Here is a 20,972-nt window from a genome sequence, read left to right on the forward strand (position 1 = left end):
TGCTATTCTAATATTTCCAAAGTATAGCAAAGCTGAATATTGATGATCTCTGAATAAATAGGAATATTTTTTAATAATATGCATTGTTGTTTTCTCTCTAAAAGAAAAAACTACAATATATTACAATGAAAATGTGATAGAGACTTTTAAAGTACTGATAAATACAAACAGCTTTTTCACACCAGGAGATTTGAAAAAATAAAATATTCGCAAAATGCTATTTCTTTTATTATAATTAGAGATCAGCGAATCGAAGCTGACGAAGTGAAATTTTATCCGAATTTCAAGAAAGATTTGATTCACAACGAATCCGAATTTCCTCGCGATTCGTGGTAACGGATTGCAATTTTTTCTAAAATGGCGGCTACACCTGTGAGGACATGGGGCAAGGAACTCTGGGATGGCGGGATGACCCATAATGCCATGCATGCAGCCAATCAGCAGCCAGCCAGCCCTGTGATATCACAGCCGTATAAATAGCCTCAGCCATCTTGGATTAAGACATTTTACAGCATTCTGAATGCAGGGAGAGACGTGTGCAGGCGCTAGGCAGAGTGATAGGAAAAACCTAATAAGATAGGAAAAGCTCAAAAAACGATTTATAAGTGCAGGGAAAGGATAGGGAGGAATCATTTCACAGCAATCACTTTTAGGTGTGCTTTAATTTGCTTTTAATTTATTTAGTTTAAGTAAAAGTATGTCTGACAGAGAAGTGGAAGGCCATGCACAGAGGAGAGGCAGAGGCCTGAATGTTTCTGGCGCAGGCAGAGGTCGCAGCAGAGTAAGGGGGCGTGTCAGCAGGAGTCGCAGAGAGAGGCCTGAGCTCCTGGTGTCATCTAGCGGTCGTATCTTGACCAGCAACCCAGCGATTCTTGATTGGTTAAGTCGGTCATCCACTTCAGCCCAAGTGACATCAGACACCCCCAGCCAACAGTCGGTGGGTTCGTCAGACACAACCCTTAGTTGGCATGGCCCGGGAGCAGGCCCTGTGCCCTCACCTGTCCTCAACCTGCCTCTGTCCTTTGCTGTTCCCACAGCCACAGAAGTATTGTATGCCGTGGGCTCAGCTCCACTATACAGCGAGAACGAGCTAGTAGAGGACAGTCAGCAGCTACTGCTCAGCCAAGATCTGGAGGAGACATCCGCCGCTTCCTCCGCTAGGCAGGCAAGTAGTGATAAGGGGAGTGGCATGGGAGGAGGTGTTGCGAGCCGTCAGGCTCCTGACCCAGAGACCGTTGAGGAGGACATCAGTGACGTGCATACACTACTTTATGATGCTGAGGCCGATCGCACTTGGGAGCCGGGTGAAGAAGGGGCTTCATCATCATCAGGAGAAGAGGGTGGCAGCTTGCCCGTGAGGCAGCGGCTGAGCCAGCAAGGTGGTAGCATGGCTGGTAGTCAGCAGGGTGGCAGCAGTGGGGGGTCGGGAGCCAAACGTGCCGAGGGTAGACCACCTGCTTCGCAGCAGCCTACCTGCCCGAGAAGTAGTGGTGCAGGGGTTCACAGAGGCAGCGGCCGTAGCAGCCAGTCAGTGTGGAGGGTTGGCGGGAAAATCACCTACTCGGCGGTGTGGCAGTTTTTTGTTAAGCCGCCGGAGGTTAACATGGCCATATGTAAAATATGTGGGCAGAAGTTGAAGTGTGGCCAGGGTGCCAATGTTGGCACCACAGCCCTGCTTCAACATAAGCAGTGTCACCATAAAGTGGCCTGGGAGAACTGTGGCTCCGATGTGGTGGTCCAGCCTGCCGCAGCAACTGCTATATCACCCAGTGGCACACACCAGCTTTCAGGCAGTCAAGGCTCCACCACCTCAGCCGAGGGGAGCTGTATGTCATTTCCATCATCTGCTGGTCCAAATGCTCCTGCTCCTCCTACTCCTCATCAGTCATTCTGTCAGCAATCGATCACCGAAGCGATTGCCAGGAGACAACAGTATGCATGCACCCATCCAACGGCACAGAAGCTGAATGTGCTCCTGTCCAAGTTGCTGGTGCTGCAGGCCCTCCCTTTCCAACTGGTGGACTCTGCACCTTTCAGAGAACTAATGGCTTGTGCCGAGCCGAGGTGGAGAGTCCCTAGCCGTCATTTCTTTGCGAAAAAGGCAGTACCAGTCCTTCACACATATGTAGAACAGATGGTGGGCCAGTCCTTGAGCCTGTCGGTGTCTGCCAAAGTGCACCACAGCGCCGACGTGTGGAGCTGTAACTACGGTCTGGGAGAATAAATGTCCTTTACAGCCCACTGGGTGAATGTGATTCCTGCAGAGCCACACCAGCAACTTGGCCAGGTGACACCGCTTCCACCGCCACGTTCTCACACCGCTGGTCCTGAGACAACATCCCCCTCAGCCTCCACTTCACAGTGCCTCACCAGCATACCACATGTGCAGGGCACAGCGGTGTCACGCTGTTCTGCACCCGGTTTGCCTGGGCGAATGGAGTCACACAGGGGAGGAACTGCTCCTTGTGATTCATCAAGAAATCAAATCATGGCTTTTTCCGCGACAACTCAAAATCGGAACCATGGTGACCGACAACGGGAAGAACATTGTGTCTGCGCTGCATCAAGGAAGGCTGAGCAATGCACCCAGCATGGCACACGTCTTCAATCTGGTTGTCAAGTGGTTGATTAAGTCTTCCACTCATCTGCAAGACATCAAAAAAATGTCCAGGAATCTTTGCATGCACTTCAGCCACTCGTACATCGCAAAGCACACCCTCCTTGAGCTGCAGCAGCAGAATGGCATCCACCAACATAGGCTGATATGCAACGTTTCCACCCGTTGGAATTCCATCCTCCATATGTTGGACCACTATACGAACAGAGAAAGGCCACCAAGGAATTCTTGATGATCCAAGTGGATAGGAGTACTCCCATGTGTAACTTTGATGTCAGCCAGTGGCAGCTCATGCGTGACACCTGTCGTTTGCTCAAGCCCTTTGAGGAGGCCACAATATTTATCAGTCGCCAGGACTACGGGATGAACAACGTCATTCCACTGCTTTATGTCCTGGAACAGATGCTGGTAAATCTGGCTGGTCAAGGGACTGGAGACTATATCTCACGGCCACACGAGCCCTGTGGGGGCTGAACTGGAGGAGGAGGAGGACATTGGGGCAAAGGCAATGTATAGTGAAATTGGTGGTTTTTCTTCTCAGGTGACAGGAGAGGAGGAGCAGCCAGAGGAGCAAGAGGGAGATGAGGAAGATGAGGCAGAGGACCCAGACACACCGTGGCAGTATGTAGTGGAGATGGAAGCAGGGAGTCCCTCCGAGTCGCTTGCAGAAATGGCCCGCTGCATGCTTACTTGCTTGCGCAGTGACAGCCAAATAGTCACCATTCGGCAGAGGGATGACTTCCGTCTCTCCACCTTGTTGGACCCTCGCTACCGGTCCAAAAAGTGGATCAGCCAGGATTTCCACCCACCAATGCCTGATGCAGCTGATTAGATGATCCATGCCGCCTGACCAAAACCTTGACAAAAGAGACTGTTTTTTTCTGGCTACCTGCCTCAGCTACCACTCTGATGCTGCCACCCGCCTGATGTCAAATATCAGATGCCAAGTGCTCCTTCTTTCACCCACCTTCGTCAGCGGGTACTGGTATTGCCACCCACCGTCACACTCTGTCACCGCATCACTTTGTGGGCTCCTGATGCTGCTGCTGCCGCCATCTCCACGCCATGTCACCTTGCCACTCTGTGGTCTTCTGATGCTGATGCTGCCATCTGCACACTATGTCACCTTGCCACCCTGTGGTCTCCTGATGCTGCTGCCACCTCCACACTATGTCATTGTGTCACTCTGTGGTCTCCTGATGCTGTTGCCACCTCAACACTATGTCATTGTGCCACTCTGTGGTCTCGGCCTGATGCTGCCGCCACCTCTAGACTCTGTCATTGTGCCACTCTGTAGCCTCCTGATGCTGTCGCCACCTCCAGACTGTCATTGTGCCACTCTGTGGCCAGGTATTGCTGTGGTAAATTTTCTGATACCTCCTGCTCCGAATCTAAATGTTACAAGCATCAAGAGGCCCCACTTTCACGGTCTGTATTCATACTGAAAATCAAGATCAAGTGAGCTTTTGCCCTTCTGCTCCACAGGAGGTTTCTGTCCTCCCTGAGCTCGCCTTAGGACACCTACGTTACCGTTTAACAGGTGTACCGCCCCAGTCAAACTCCCCACCTGTCACTGTCCTTGGAGCAGGTCTTGGAACCAGGCAAGAGCCCCTCGGAGTCAAGTCCCTGTCTGATGCAACACATCAGATGCCAAGTGCTCCTTCTTTCACCCACCTTCGTCAGCAGGTACTGGTATTGCCACCCACCGCCCCACTTTGTCATCGGGTCACTTTGTGGTCTCCTGATGCTCCTGCTGCCATCTCCACACTATGTCACCTTGCCACTCTGTGGTCTCCTGATGCTGCTGCTGCCATTGTGCCACTCTGTGGCCTCCTGACTCCTACTTGTATAAGCGGTTATTAGAACAGGTTCCATAGACATCTATGTGGAATCAGATGAGGGTGTAAAAGAAGTGCGCTTCTTTTTGACGCTAACATGGACCTGTAAGTTCATACTTGAGTCAGTTTGGCCCTGTGACTGCCCAAATAAGTGAAGAGTGCAGTGATTCTAACAGCGACCCCTGTCATCTGCATGTCATACTGACTCAGTAATATTTCACTACCCCAGCAGACTCCCTATGCGTGTTACTGCAAGGCAAAGTTCTACACCACTATCAAGGCTCTCTGCAGCCCAGAAATAGACGTTTTTTTTAATAAATTCGTATCGAAGCAAATCTTTTGGGAAAATTCAGCGAACCGACCGAATCGAATTTTCGAGAAATTCGCTCATCTCCAATTTTAATGAAAAAAAATAAGACATTTTACAGGCACAAGGTGGCTTTTTGTAACAAGAGAGCCTATCATTGTCGAAATCACTTAAAAGAATACCCTATCTGCACAGATCCTTACAGTCACTAGATGCCTTATTACAATGCATTGGAAGTTCACCCACCTGGCAACCCTCTCCAATTTGCAATATTGTATAAAGGAGGTTCAATTATTGGAACAGTTATTCGCTAGGCTTTACACTCGTCTAAACAAATATAATAAGTGTTGAGCCAAATGGGACCAACACCTATTGTCAGGTTCTTTTTGACATGTCCTATAAAGTCATATCTGCAACTATATGAGTGTGGTTGGATGGTATATGTAGCTTAACCCCCTAAGGGGTGTTCCCGAGTGTGACTCGGGGCCGGAAAAATTGCAAAAAGCGGTAATCCCGAGTCACACTCGGGGTACCTTTGGGGGGGGAGTTGTTTGTCGCTGTATTTGTGCTGCATTTTAACAGTGTGACATAAGACCAGCTTGCCTTTTGTGCTTTATCTGGAACTGTCTCAAGTAAGTCTTCCATTGGGTGAAAAATAGATGTCTTCCTTATTGCGTTTGCTTTATAGCTATTGCTTCATATGCTCCATATTCTGACATTACTATGGTGCAACTATACAGTGCTACTTACCTTTAAACCTGCTGGTCCCTCGATGGCACTGGTCCTTCTTTCGATCCGGTCCTGTGTCATCCTGGAATTCCTTTTTTTGGGAATTCCTCTTTGGGCGCCGCCATCTTTATTCTTCACTTCTTTGTTCTTCCATGGTCTTCTTGGCACGTCACCCAATCTCTCACTGTACAGATGTGAGATTGGGTGACGTAGCCCGCTGTGAAGGGGGAAAAAAGAGAGCCAATCTCGCTGCCCTTGCGTGAGGTCGGCATCTCTTCCCCTTAATATAAAAAATGCCCTTTCTGCGCATGTACGAGATTAGGGCATGCAAAGAAGGAGCACCCTGAGCCTCCCGGGATGCGTTGCGTAGGTATCCCAGGAGGCTCTGCACTCCTATTTAGTCTTGATCACCCTTGATAACCCTTGTTGAAACACCCTTGGTGTTTGTTGCACTTATGCATTTAAAAAATGAATAACCCAAAATGTCTACCCTTTTATGCAAAGTCAAAAAGTTGAATTTAGGTACGCTTTAATTGGGGTCCCAGATACATTTTCCAGTAGAAATTTGCTGCGACAAACATTTCTTGACCCTGAAAATTATGAAATGTTTTAATTAGGGTAGTGGGTTTGTTGCATCTTTATGCTTTCACTTTTTAAATGTGTTATAGTATTTACTGTCCTAGCATATGTTGTAAAGGATGTCCAAAAGGGTTGGGAAATGTGCTTGCTCTTTTCTATTTGAAAGAGATACTTCATGTGGGGTGTTCAATTTCATTTATTAAACTGACAAGGGGATTTTTTTTCTTGCTTATTAATTGGAGAGCACTGCCAAAGACTAGTAATTTTTTATACAGTTCTGGCCGGTCAGTTATTGCTGCCTGCTCACCATTCCTGTACCAAAGAGCAGAAACAACACCATACAATGCATCCTGTCAGTTAAAGGGGGCCACTAATCTTCGTTGAACCCCAAAATCAAAATTTTTGTGAATAATAGCCAAGGGGGGCATGTTCTTATTGCTACATCTTCAGGTCCCTACATCCCCCTGTTCCTGAGAAATAAGGTCCACAGAAGGTAAATGGCCAGCTAAGTGTGACAGAGTAGCACGGTATGACTGGTATAGTTTTTTGTGTCTTTTATAGGTGCCATAGTGATGAAATTTTAGGAGTTAGCCACAAGACTCCTGCATTTGCAGTTTTATTTTCTTTTTTTTTTTACAGAGAAATTGGGGTGCATAAAGAGTAAAGGGATGTGTTACAGGATAACCTGGCATGATCAGTATACCATTTAAATGGGGAGAGGGGTGGACAAAAGGCATTTCCTATTGGCCCTCACATTTCTAGTTGCCAACATCCTGTCATGGGATAAGGGGGAAAGGGAGGAACACCAGAATCAAAACAGGAAGATAATGACAAGGGACTAGACCTCCAAGCTAGGGAGAGGGAAATGGTCACCACCTACCTTTCACTAGGGGGCTTGCATTAACGTCGGTCGCTGGAATCCACATTCTTTCCTCTGGACTGTAGCCCTTCCAGTGAATGAAATACTGGAGAGATCTACGGAGGATTCAGGAGTCCACTATCCTGGCGATCTGAAATTCTAGTTTACCGTACACCATGACAGGAGTGGGAGGCAAGGAGGACGGTTCAACAGGTTCGACATATCTCTTCAGCAGAGATTTGTGGAAAACATGAATTTTTAAAGCCTGCGAAAGTTCGAGACGAAAGGCTGCCAGGTTAATTTTGGCGGAAATCTTAAATGGACCAATAAACCTTGGACCCAACTTCCAAGAAGGTTCTTTTAACTTAATGTTTCCTGTGGACAGCCACACCGAATCACCCACTTTTAGATCCGGACCACTCATGCGTCTCTTGTCAGCCATTCGTTACGACTTGTTGCCCATCTTTTTTTAATTATTTTAAATCTTCCGCCAAATACATGACAAAGAAGAGGAAAATCTTTCCTCTTCTGGAATACCAGAAGTCTTAATACCGGAAAATGTGCCAAACTGCGGATGGAACCCATATGCCCCAAAATATGGCGACTTATCGGTAGACTCCTGCCTACGGTTATTTATGGCAAACTCGGCCAAAGACAAAAATGAACACCACTCCTCCTGATTCTCTGAAACAAAACATCTCAAATAAGTCTCCAGATTCTGATTAGTGCGTTCATCAGTCTGTCCGTTCGACTGAGGATGAAAAGCAGAAGAGAAGGACAATTGTTCCCCCAAGCGAGTGCATAATTCCTTCCAGAATCTGGAAACAAACTGCGTTCCCCTATCAGGCACCACATCAGAGGGAATACAATTTAGCTACACAATGTTATCGACAAACACTTGTGCGAGGGTTTTAGCATTGTGTAACCCTGGTAATGCTATCAAGTGCGACATCTTACTGAAGTGATCAACAACCACCAGGATCACGGTCTTTCCTGATAAATTAGGCAAATCTGTGATAAAGTCCATGGATAAGCAAATCCAAGGTCGGGATGGAATCGACAACGGAAGTAGAGATCCTGAAGACCGAGTATGTGTCACCTTATCATGTGCACAAGTACTACAAGCTGACACATATCCTTCCACACATTTATGCAACCCTGGCCACCAGAATCTATGAGAGATAAGATCGACCCGTGGATCTGCTCCCAGGCTGTCCTGTAAGAACTGTACGGTGATGTTCCTTGAACACCCTGTGCCGTAATTCGGGAGGGACAAAACTTCCCTGGAGATCAAGAATCCGGTGCATCTCCTTGGACCTTCAACACCTCTGCCTCAAGATCAGGATAAAGGGCGGATATTACTACCCCTTCAGACAATAACAGACCAGAATCTTCCGAATCCCCCCCCCAGGAAAACTATGCAACAAAGCGTACGCCTTGACGTTCTTAGCCCCAGGGTGACAGGTGACAATGAAGTTAAACCTGGTAAAAAACAACAACCATCTGGCTTGCCTTGGGTTCAGATGTTTGGCCGACTCCAAGTAAGCCAGATTTTTGTGATCGGTAATTACCGTAAAAAGGATGAACCGCTGCTTCCAACCAATGACGCCATTCCTCAAAACCCAACTTAATGGCCAGCAATTCTCTATTACCTACATCATAATTTCTTTCTGCATTAGAGAGTTTCTTGGAGAAGCCAATAGCCATTTACTAAGTGAAGGACCCTGCAACAAGACTGCTCCGCCCCCTGCCTCAGATGCGTCAACTTCCACAATAAGTGACACATCTTGTTGCACCAGTATAGGGGCAGAAGCAAAACACTCCTTAACGACTGAAAAGGCTTGTAAGGCCGCCTCAGACCAGACTAAGATATGGGCACCTTTCCTAGTCATGTCCGTTAAAAGTGTAACCACAGTCGAGTAATTCAAAATAAATTTACGGTAGTAGTTGGTGAACCCCAAAATTCGCATAGGCGCTTTCAGATTTTCAGGTCGATCCGAGTCCAACGCCGCATGGACCTTTTCAGGATCCATCCGTAAACCTGAAGATGAGAGTAGATAATCCAGGAATTGCACCTCCGGAACTGCAAAGACACGCTTCTCCAACTTAACATACAGTTTATTCTCTCTTAGGATCTGTAACACTTGATTCACGTGGTTCTGATGAGTCTTCATGTCTGGAGAATAAATTAGTATATCATCCAGAAACACCACAACAAACCTGCCCATCAGATGATGAAAGATGTCATTAATGAAATTTTGGAAAACGGCAGGAGCATTGGTCAACCCAAAAGTCATGACCATATTCTCAAAATGAACCTCAGGGTTATTAAAGGCCATCTTCCATTCGTCCCCCTCCTTGATCCCTACCAGATTATATGCCCCCCTCAAATCCAACTAAGAGAACACCTTGGCACTGACAATCTGGTTGAACAAATCTGGGATCAACAGAAGGGGGTAAGGATCACGGACAGTAATACTATTAAACTCACGGAAGTATAAACATGGCCTAAGATTTCTGTCCTACTTCTTAACAAAGAAAAACCCTGCAGCTATTGGAGATTATGATGGTCTGATTTGACCTTTAGCCAAACTCTCAGTGATATATTCTCACATGGCCACCCTTTCGGGTTCGGAAAGATTATACAACTGAGACTTGGGTAACTTAGCTCTGGGAATAAGGTTGATAGGGCAATCATACTCCCAATGCAGGGGTAACTCCTGGTCTCCACCTTCCGAGACTACATCAGAAATAAACAAAAGGTACAACCTTAGCGGTTGCCATGGAAAGCGATATGTTAAGACAGTTGTCTATGCAATAATCACTCCACTCAAGGATCGGTCTCGCTTGTAAATGGATGGTAGGATTATGTTTGCTTAACCATGGTAAACCTAGTACAAATGGAGCAGGCAGACCCTCCAGCACAAAACACGAGATGAACTCTTGATGAACATCACCCACTTTTACTGATGTCCTGCACCATTTGTGACAAATATTTCTGTGTGAGTGGAGCGGAATCAATTGCAAACACCGAGATATTTTTGTCTAATGTACTTGTTGTCAAACCATGCATACGGATGAACTGACCATCAACTAAGTTAACCCCTGCCCCACTGTCAATAAACACTTCAATTCCCACCGTTTTGGAGTCTAGTGTCACCTCGGCAGACAGGAGAAATTGGGTACTACCGGTAAATGACAAAACTAAATTCTCTGATTCCCCACCCAGACCACCAAGAGTGAAATGACTTTAGAGTCTGGAGAGTGAAGAGTGAAAAGAGTTAAACCCATTTTTTTTTTCCTTTTGTTTTCACCTGGGTGTTGAACATGAGGGCATATGTTAACAAAATGTCCCCTTTTTCCACAGGCCCTCTTGAGCCTAAAGTTCTTATCTCCAGATCCAGGGGTAGCTCCCCCCAACTGCAGAGGTTCGTCACCAGACATGAACTCAAGTGTCTCTCAACCCATAGTGGGTGTGATAACGATAGTACATCCTGGGATTGAGGAACCTTTGATCTCTCCCTCAGACATCTATCAATACGTACAGCAAGGGACATAGCCGCCTCCAATGACTCAGGATGTTCGTAAAACGCCAACGCGTCCTTCAGGTTCTCGAATAACCCTTGACAGAACTGACTACGGAGAGCTGGATCGTTCCACTCTGTATCCATAGCCCATCTCCTAAATTCAGAGCAATAGGTCTCTGCAGAACGCTTTCCCTGCCGTAAGCCACGTAACTTGGTCTCGGCCAGGGAGATCCGATCTGGGTCATCATAGATAAGGCCTAGAGCTCTGTGAAATTTGTCTACCGACCGGACGGACTGAGATCTGGTCGGCAATGAAAAAGCCCAAGACTGAGAGTCACCGTTAAGCAAAGAAATGATTATACCCACTCTTTGACTCTAATCCCCAGAAGAGTGAGGACGTAGTTTAAAATATAATTTGCACGACTCTCCGAACTGAATAAAATTGTCATATAGAGGAATAGTAATGATAGAGGAATAGTAGCTGCAGCTAAGACCAGAGGTGTGGTAAGTAAGTGAAAGCAAAGAGACTGTCAGAAAACCTCACGTGCAGCCAGTCTCTTAGATCTTCTAACCTCAGTCACGGGAGGGACCATGACACTTCCCCCTTGTATTGCTCGGTGAAACACAGACTTGCACAGGTACATGGCCCTGGAACACCAAAACCAGCTACACAGGGGACCGCTTACCTGTGGGTCTACCTTACAGGCATTAACACAAAGAAAACACCAAAGCAGTTAAGCTTACCAAATTTATTGCAACAACAGTCAGATAAAACAATACACAACAATGGCATAGACCCTTACTATAAGGGTATCTATGGTTATCTATCCTGGGCTACTGCCGATATCTAAGGATCAGCAATATTGTAACATACAATTCAATGAGCTCTATCACAAGCTTAATAAGTAATACATAAAACATCACCAGGTAGGGTTTCGTCATACACGTCCCCCCCCACTGGGAAGCCCTGTCAGCCTGGACTATTGAAGGCACCTGGGTCTGGTCTGTCCCATAATGGACCTGGCCAGCCTATACTTCATAAATCATTAAACAATTATTTCGATATTCAGAATACCACTTTGTAACATACAATATCTAAGGGGTTGTATTTTTAATATTCATTTGAATATTGACACTTGTTGACAGGCTGTGAGCTGCACCCTATCGTTGCGGTTTCATTCTCACAGAACACAGACATTATCATTCCCAGGTAATTAAAGTTTCGGGTGTGATCTTGTTTATCACTTGGCTGCAGCTCGTGGCCATTTTGTTTCCTAATTAATAACCTCCCCAGTGGTAACCCCGAGTGTGACTCAGGGTGAAAAAAACCTGATAAAGGCGGTAACCCCTGAGTCACACTTGGGGTAGTTAAAAAAGTAAAAAATAAACAATTACCAGGTCCCATCAGCATCCTCTGGCGTCCTGTCATCCTTTGGCCGCATCCTCTTTCTTGATCTGTCCCCTGGCGAGTGCGCTGACATTCCCCTGGAGTTCAAGGTGACGTTGGCGCATACAGTCACCACTAGGGGCGCTGCTGGAAATTCAAATTATTTTGTATTGCATTCAATACAAACTGTATTAGATGCAATACACTGTATTTATATATCTAAAGCGGTAGATTATCTTTCACAAACATTTATTTTACAGTATATTATATTATTATGAGTATAATAAAGGTTGAAACAAAATCATGTCAAAGTTTATCATTACATTTATTTCATTTTTTTCAATTTATTTATTATTTTGACATGATTTTGTGTTTCAAATTTTATTTTACTCATACTATTATGAGAAGGTAATATATTATACAGAAGGTAAGTGGCCAGTTATGTGTAACAAGCACCCTACCAGCCCCTCACACTGCAGCATCTGTAGATTTGACTACAGCCAGCAGTGAACGGTACTGAGCATCTCCCCTAGGCAGGCATAAGGAAGGGGTAAATGCACAGCAACCTCACCGCCAGTCTGAACACAGCCCTGAAGTTTTGTGAGTGGGCAAGTTCCTGGCTTTGCCCCCTTCCAGATGAAATAGAAAAATGAGTGTGGGGGCATATGACAGCCTAATATCTTAGTATGTAACTGTGCAAATATCAGGTCTTTGCGATTCTTGAAACTATTTTTTCTTTTAGTAAGAAGCTGTGATGGCAGAGGCACAAGTAAGTTTCACATCGTTGGAGTTACGGGCCGTCATGAAGTTTTTGATTCTCCAGGGAAAGTCAGCAAAGGACATTCACACTGAGATGTCACAAACACTGAGGGGGAAGTGTCCTTCCTACAGCACTGTCAAAACCTGGATATCTTGTTTCAAGCCTGGGCATTTCACCGTTGAAGATGAGCCCCACAATGGGCGCCCCCCAACCTCAAATGACCCGGTAACCTGCGATGCTGTCCATGAGATGAATATTGAGGACCGGCTGCGAAATAGCTGCAAAAAAGATAGCCCAGATACTTGGCATTCCACGGAAGCATGTTGGGTTTGTTATCACCACTATCCTAGACAAACACAAGCTTTCAGCAAAATGAGTGTCGAAATGTTTGAACAGTGATGAAAAAGGAACAGTGAAGAAGAAAGAATGAGTTGAAGCATCCAAAGCCATTTTGGCCCATTTTGAAGCTGCACAGGACTTTTGGCTAGGTTAGTGACTGAGGATGAAACCTGGCTCCACATATATGATCCTGAAACCAAGGAACAGTCAAAAGAATGGCCCCACAGTGGGTCCCCACGGCCAAAGAAGTTCCGAACCCAGAAATTGGTCAAAAAAGTAATGGCGTCAGTTTTCTGGGACAAAAACAATATTCTGTTGGTGGACTACCTACCTCAGGGCTTTAGTATCACCAGACAAGTATTATGCTAATCTCCTGGACCAGCTGAAGGAGGCAAATAAAACGAAACGCCGTAGAAAGTTGACCAAAGGGATCCTTTTTTTGTAGGACAATGCACCTGTGCACACTTCCAACGTTGTGGCTGCTAAATTTAAACACCCTGGGTTTCCAATTGCTCCACCCTCCCCCCTATTAACCTGACCTGGCCCCTTCAGACTATTATTTGTTCTCGCATTTGAAGAAACACCTGAAGAGGCAACGTTTTGAGGACATTTCTGACGTCAAAGATGCTGCTGAGAGTTGGTTTGCGGCCCAACTAAAGGACTTGTATTTGAATGGTGTAGAAAAGTTGCAAATATGCTGTACCAAGTACATTTGTCTTAGGGGGGAATATGTTGAATAAATTTGTTATTTCATACCTCTGGCTCTCTTCTTTCTGGGAAAAGCCAGGAACTTTTCAGCACCATATATATTTGGGGCACCACAGCATAGAGTAAATTGACTGTAGCCTAATGCTTACTGCTTAATTTGGGGAGCCTGGTCTTCAAATACCCCCAATTTGAAATATCCCTGATTGTTATTAGGATTTTATTCTTGTGGCTCCATGTCTGGCAACGTGTTATGTTTAGGGTGCTAATTAGGGAGAATTTGGTTTATTAAGAGCTCTCGGGGTCCCATGTGTACCCTAAAAATTTGACATTTCTATGACAATTGGTGTAGGAGATATGAAGGTTTGAAAAGCAAGTACGCCTAGGTGTCCTTAATTGAAGATTCAATTTGGGGACACCCAGGGCCACTTACATAGCAAGGAGCATTGGGGTGGGGCCCCTAAATTGATACCTTCATGTCACAAATCTTTAACTGTCATACTATGTTACTGTCGGCTTCTCTTCTCTGAACCCCAATTTCCCTTGAATGGTGGCTTGTAGAAAACCAAAAATGTAGGTGCACTGGGGGGACACCCACTAACATTTCATTACTATGGCAAACGCAATGCCCTTTTACACATTACTGCCTACTTTTAACACTTGAACCTCAATTTCTCCTAAACTTGTGGAGAACATCTGTGGATAACACCCCCATGTCATCACTATGGAACCTTTAAAAATTAAAAAAAATTCTCCCCCTCAAAACGAAATCGGGGTTAAGGAACTGTAAGGGTACAGACATGTGTAACAGGGCAGTGTGTTTTGATGGGGAGAGTTTATGTTGTAATGATGCCATGATGATGGTTTGGGAGTTACTAGCAACAAGTGCCCCCCACTTGCATCTATACTTTTGTTTACCCGAAATTTGTATGTTTCTAGGAAAAATCATGGTTCAAGATAGGGAAGCGGACAGTTACCAGGGCAGTGAGTTTTGATTGGCATGTTGGCATGCTTATGAAATTTTTAGGGGAGGGGGATATTTAAGACAAATTGGGGTTCAAAGAACAGAAACAGAAAAGGTAGCACCGTATTACAATAGTAGTTTTAGTGAACAGAAGTATAATTTTAGGGGCCTCACTCCATTGCTCCTTGCTATGTAAGTGGCCCCAGGGGTCCCTAAATTTACATTTTCAATTTTGGCCTTCTATATGCACTTGCTTTTGAAACAGCAACCCCAATGTTCAATTTTTACAAGTTTTTAAACGTGTTACCCCCATATCTTATAATTCATTAAAGGAATTGTGGTTACTAGTAGCTATGAGTGTACTCTTGGCATGAAAAGTTGTTAGGACCAACGGTTTAGGAGATATGAAGGTTTATACACAGTGAGTTGATAGGCTGCAGAATATGACAAGCAGACTTTACACACAAGGATATCAACATTGCACTGCTGATGACATCATTGAACACGCATGGCTATCAGTGACCCCTGAGCCTCAATACCGTCATAATACTTGTTACTGCACCACTGATGCATGCACAAAACTCATTTTTTTTATTGGTGCATCATTAATTATGCTTTATGATGCCAGTGTGGCACCCAAGCAGAACCTGTCCTTAGTCATCAACTACCAGCAGCACATTCACAGCAGGAGATATGACCAAACACAAAATTCATCAGCTAATCAGATGATTCCACACTAAAGCTCTGTACACATGTGCAATAATTGTCGGTGGAAAGGATCTTTCACTATCCTTTCCAACGACAAATGACTGCTCGATGCATGAATGAGCGTTGTACATACAGCACCGTTCTGCTCTATGGTGATGGGAGTGGGAGAACAACGGAGTGGCTCCCCACTGCGCTCTCTCCACTTCACTTCCATTACGATAGTTCCTCGTCCATGGATCCCCCAGGGCGGTCGTACGAACGATGAGCACTGTACACAGGCCAGATTCTCGTCTGATATCAGCCCTGAGACAATTATCGGAAGAGAAATATTGTAAATGTGTACGTAGCCTTAGTGGCATCAAAATATTAAGTGAATTGGGCAACACTGCAAATTTACCCCCAGACTTTACCACCATGGCAGAAAAGACAGAAGGTAAGGGGTTCTCCACCAAAAATGTACAAAAAACAAAACATTAAATAAACGGTGAAAATTCACCCTTTATATACAGGTAGTCCCCAGGTTACATACGAGATAGGGACTGTAGGTTTGTTCTTAAGTTGAATTTGCATGTAAAGCTATGTACACACGTCAAATTTTTTTCGCCCAACAATTGGCTCAGGGCGGATATCAGGCGAGAATCTGGCATGTGTACAGCCCGCGTCATTCATTGTCCGTCGATCCATCCTGGCGGATCCAGGACGATGAACGACAAGCGATCCTAATGCAAGGGATGGGGGGGGCACCCAGCAGGGTGCCGCTCTGTCGCTCTCCCCCTCTCCTAGAGCAGAATAGTGCTGTATGTACAACACTTGTTCATGCATCGTGCGGTTCCTATCGTTGGAAAGGATCATAAAAGATCCTTTCCAACGACAAGAATTGAGTGTGTGTACGCAGCAATATGTACATTATTTTAATAAATGAAATTAGGATGAATGTTTGTCTCAACATATTAGATGGAGCGGCACCCCGCAGTGCTCTCTCCCCTTCACTTTCATTACCACGCTTCCTCATCTGTGGATTGTGAAAGATCCTTTCCACTGACAATTATTGCCCATGTGTACAGAGCTTTAGTGTCCAATCTGATTAGCTGATGAATTCTGTGTTTGGTCACATCTTCAGCTGTGAATGTGCTGCTGGTAGTTGATGACTAAGGACAGGTTCTGCTAGGGTGCCACACTGGCATCATAAAGCATAATTATTGATGCACCAATAAAAAACAAAGAGTTTTGTGAATGCATCAGTGGTGCAGTACTAAGTATAAAGGCTCAGGGGCCCCTGATAGCCATCATTTAATTTGCAATAGGCGCTATAAACCTAAAGCCTTAGGTTACGTATACGTGCAATACAAACGAGTGCACGATGCATGTACGAGCTCTGTACATACAGCACCATTCTGCTCTATGGAGTGGGGGGAAACAATGGAGCGGCACCCCGCTGTGCTCCCTCGCCTTCACTTGCTCTACGATCGTTTCCTCATCTGTGGATCCACCAGGACGGTTGTTCGGCGCAGTACACTGGCCAGATTGTCTTCTCATATCAGCTCTGAGGGGATTATTGGAAGAGAACCATGTGACGGGTGTACTTAGCCTAATCCTCCAGGGCCTAATCCTGCTCTGGAGAAATCTTCATATAAGATAATAAAGTGTCCTTCATTCACGTCAGGATTTCCATATCACTCCTCAGTTATTCCTATTATCTGCTTAGCGCTTCATCCGCTTTATACTGCTTTCATACCTCCGCAGTGACTTATAATTACATAACATTCCGTTTTAGCGCTACTTTACCTCATGACACTCGCTGTATCACAGGACTCTGCCTGCCGCGCACGCGCCTTAGCGCTAAAATGTCCCCTCCTTATTGGAGAATTGGCAGCTGGAGGGCGTGGCTACAACTGTGAACCAAGTTTGGCACGGAGCGGACACGTTACGGCGAGCACGTGATCTGGCTGATAAACCTTCCCGAGGAGATATGGAGGCGGCTGGAGATGTAAAGGTGAGTTGTGAGTGAGGAGCGGAGCAGCCAGTACACAGCTACTACAGCCGGTAAGCCATGTGGAGTCCGACCCGGCACACCGGATATGGGTCATGTACATTCGGAGCGCAGAACTTCCTGTGTTTCATGTGGGGCTGTAAACAAAGTCTGCCTATGGCTTTATATAATATGCAGTGTGTAGGCTTTATTGGTCATCTGTTTCTATAGAAAAAATATATAGGGTCGAATATTTTATACTATTATCTATTTATATTGCTGTGGAAGTGATTGGATACAATGCAAATCTACTATACATTAATATTATTAAATTGGATGTATATATCGCCAACATATTACGAGGCGCTGTACAATATGCTTTGTAAATGACAGACACAGGAGAGGACCCTGCCCCGAAGAGTTTACAATCTGTTTAGATTATTATTATTAATAGATGGTATTTATATAGCACCAACATATTATGAAGCATTGTACAATAATTGGGGGTTGCAAATGACAGATTAGACAGTGACACGGGAGAAGCGGACCCTGCCCCGAAGAGCTTACAATCTGTTTACTTTATCATTATTAATAGATGCTATTTATATAGTGCCAACATATTTATTACACAGCGTTGTACAATAGGGGTTGTAAATGACAGACACAGGAGAGGACCCTGCCCCGAAGAGCTTACAATCTGTTTACATTATTATTTATTATTATTATTAATAATAATAGATGGTATTTATAAAGGTGCCAACATATTCCGCAGCATTGTACAATAAATGAGGGTTGCAAATTACAGTTATAGACAGTGACACAGGAGGAGGAGAGGACCCTGCCCCAAAGTGCTTACAATCTGTTTACATTGTTATTATTAATAGATGGTATTTATATAGTGCCAACATATTACGCAGTGTTGTACAATAAATGGAGGTTGCAAATGACAGCTATAGATACATAAGAGGAGGAGAGGACCCTGGCCAGAAGAGCTTTACAATCTAAGAGATGGGGGAGGTAACACAATGGGGGAGGGGGATTGCAGTATTTTCAGTAGACAAAAAAAGCCTGTAATGAAAATCTGTGGAAACTAGAGCATTAGACTGGGCAGTATAAAAATTCATCCTCGATGGGGAAAGCCTGGTCTGTGCTGCAGTGAGCGCCCCTGAACTTTCCACCGAAATAAATAGGCAATAATAATAAGCAGCTCTACTGATTTTAATTTAAATGCGAGCACTCCTATTAGCTCCTAGCTCCTATTGGTTAAAGAAGTTACCCTATGCTGAATTACACTAAAGTGTACATAAACTTCATATAGTAGACTTCGGGCCAATGTGGCGGCAGGGTAGGCCGGATGACAAAAAAGCTGGATAGTCTAAAGTTCCATTAATAAATCACTATACCACACCCGCGGACATCCCACACAGGTCCGGCAGGCAACGGCAACGGGTGCCATGCAGGAGCACCACAGTACACGTCTGCCCGCACAGCCTCGGCATTTTAAAATGGAGTTTTTATTTTCCGGCCTCCGTACTAGGCCGGATAGTACCGAGGCCGGGTGGTCGCGAGCCAGATAGGCAAGATCCTACTGTATTTTTACTTTAAATAGAAGGATATATATAGATAAAATATAATATAATGTATAAAGTAAAAATGTTGTGGTGCAACATAAAAAAAGGGTGCAGCACCGCCCCATTAAGTCTTAATCTCTACGGCGATCAAGACATAAAGAGGAACTAAAGTGAAAAGTGCCCAAAACCAAGAAGATCCACTTACCTTTAATCCCACAGGGCAGTCTGATTCTTCCGAAAGGTGTCTTCCATTGGGTCTTGCGTCGTCCCCGAGCCGGCGCATCAGGCGGCACCATCTTCGCCTCTCCTTCCTAGTTCTTCATCCTACGTCATACAACCTCGGCGTGACATAGGTTGGAAAATTTTTTTCTCCTTTCACGAAACGGCTCCTGAGCATGTCCGAAGGAGAAAGAGCACCCAAGAGGCCCCTGGGATACCTATGTCATGCATCCCGTGAGTTCCCATTCATTCGTGGACAGTGCTGTAAAAATTTAGTTTTAGTTTAGTTCCTTTTTAACCCCCCTAGCGGTATTCCCGAGTGTGACTCGAGGTGGATTTTCGAGGCAAAAAGCGGTGTAATCCCGACTCACACACGTGGTAGCTTTTAACTAAAAAAAAAAAACCCACCTACCTTGTTCTGTCGCTGTCCCCCTGGCGTTCTGCTGGTCCCTGCAGGTCCTGGGGACATGTTCTTCCTCCTTGATCTCCAGCCAGCGAATGCAGCGACGATCTGCGGTCGGTGCATGCGTCGATGCGAACGAGAGGATCAGCAGGAAATTCAAATAATTTTGTATTGTATTCAGTACAAAATAGCTGTATTGAGTCCAATATAAAGAAATAATAATATATATATAGGAGGTCGGGTGGTGGAGAAAGAAGATTGAAGATGTTTGCTCTGCGCTGGGACGAAGAGGAATTCTAGGACGACGTAGGAGCGGATCGAGGGAAGGACCAGCTCCATCGAAGGATTAAACATAAGTGTAATTTTTTTAAATTTAAGTTTAATTACGCTTTAATTTAAATAAAGGCGACTGCTCCCATTGGATGCTGTTGGTTAGAGAGTTATTTCATGCTGAATTAACGTGTCAGAGCAGGCAGTGGAGCATTGATTGATCAGTCAGGTTGGTCAACAGGTGCACAGTGGTTTTGCCAGGTAGATTATATTAGGGTGATAATGAGCATTTACCTGTTAGTGCACCTATAGAGCTGCATTCAGTCTCTTGTATCCCTTATAGCCCTTATGGGCCTGTTTATTTGGTGATTACTTTGTCATTACTAAAGATAACAAATTATTGCATAAACTGAGGAGGGTGGAGTGAGGAGACAAACTGGGTTTTCTTTAGCAATATTACATTTTTTTTTTTTTCACCTAATTTGAGTAGTGTTAGGCTAGGTACACACGTGCAAAAATTATCGTTTGAAAACGAACCATCCATGATTATTCCTGATTATTTTTTTTCGTTCAAATATAATCCACCAATAATGTACACACTAGGATCGTTCAAACTTTGCAGGAAGTGACTTGTACAGAAGAAAGAATATCGCAGAACAATCCACAATCACTGAACAACCGTACACACAATAGTTTACGAACGATCGTCGCAAAATTGGGTCCGCTGGAGCGGTCGTTCGTTTCCAGCGAGATTGCTTATTCGTCCGCTTCATTGTGCACTTTTTGTGTTAACAATTATCAAACATGGATCGTTCCTTTCCAGCGACAATTATCGCACATGTGTATGCTGCCTTAGTCTTAAGAAAATATACGCAAAAGGTTAAAGATTTAAACAAGCACGCACCAAAATGTGTTCTGCATGAGAAGGAGCAGTCAAGAGCCTCCCGGGATATGTGACGTAGGTATCCCGGGAGGCTTTGCCTCCTCATCTACGTCACCCGATCTCACACCTGCCCAGTGCGAGATTGGATGACATAGGAAGACATATACTGGGACTGAAGACATATACTGGGAGGACGGCGCTGAAGACATATACTGGGACGACACGAGACCTAAACAAAATGACCTTCCAACAGATCTGCGGGATTAAAGTGTATTTTTTTGGGGGGATGGTTTAGTTCCCCTTTAAAAGCTACACCTATCAAAAAAGTGAGAAGGGAG

General features: G+C 44.9%; 1 protein-coding gene across 1 annotated transcript in view; it reads left to right on the forward strand.

Moving 5' to 3' along the window:
• Positions 1–17,170: 17,170 nt before the first annotated feature.
• Positions 17,171–20,972, forward strand: part of ATF7IP2 (activating transcription factor 7 interacting protein 2) — a 33,414-nt gene continuing 29,612 nt past the window's right edge. Inside the window, exon 1 of the mRNA XM_072418915.1 lies at positions 17,171–17,312. Within this exon, the coding sequence (XP_072275016.1) occupies positions 17,289–17,312 (24 nt within the window). The 5' untranslated portion in view covers positions 17,171–17,288. The remainder of the gene's footprint in view (positions 17,313–20,972) is intronic.

This window comes from Pyxicephalus adspersus, chromosome 7 (genome assembly GCF_032062135.1).
Source record: "Pyxicephalus adspersus chromosome 7, UCB_Pads_2.0, whole genome shotgun sequence".
Classification (NCBI taxonomy): domain Eukaryota; kingdom Metazoa; phylum Chordata; class Amphibia; order Anura; family Pyxicephalidae; genus Pyxicephalus; species Pyxicephalus adspersus.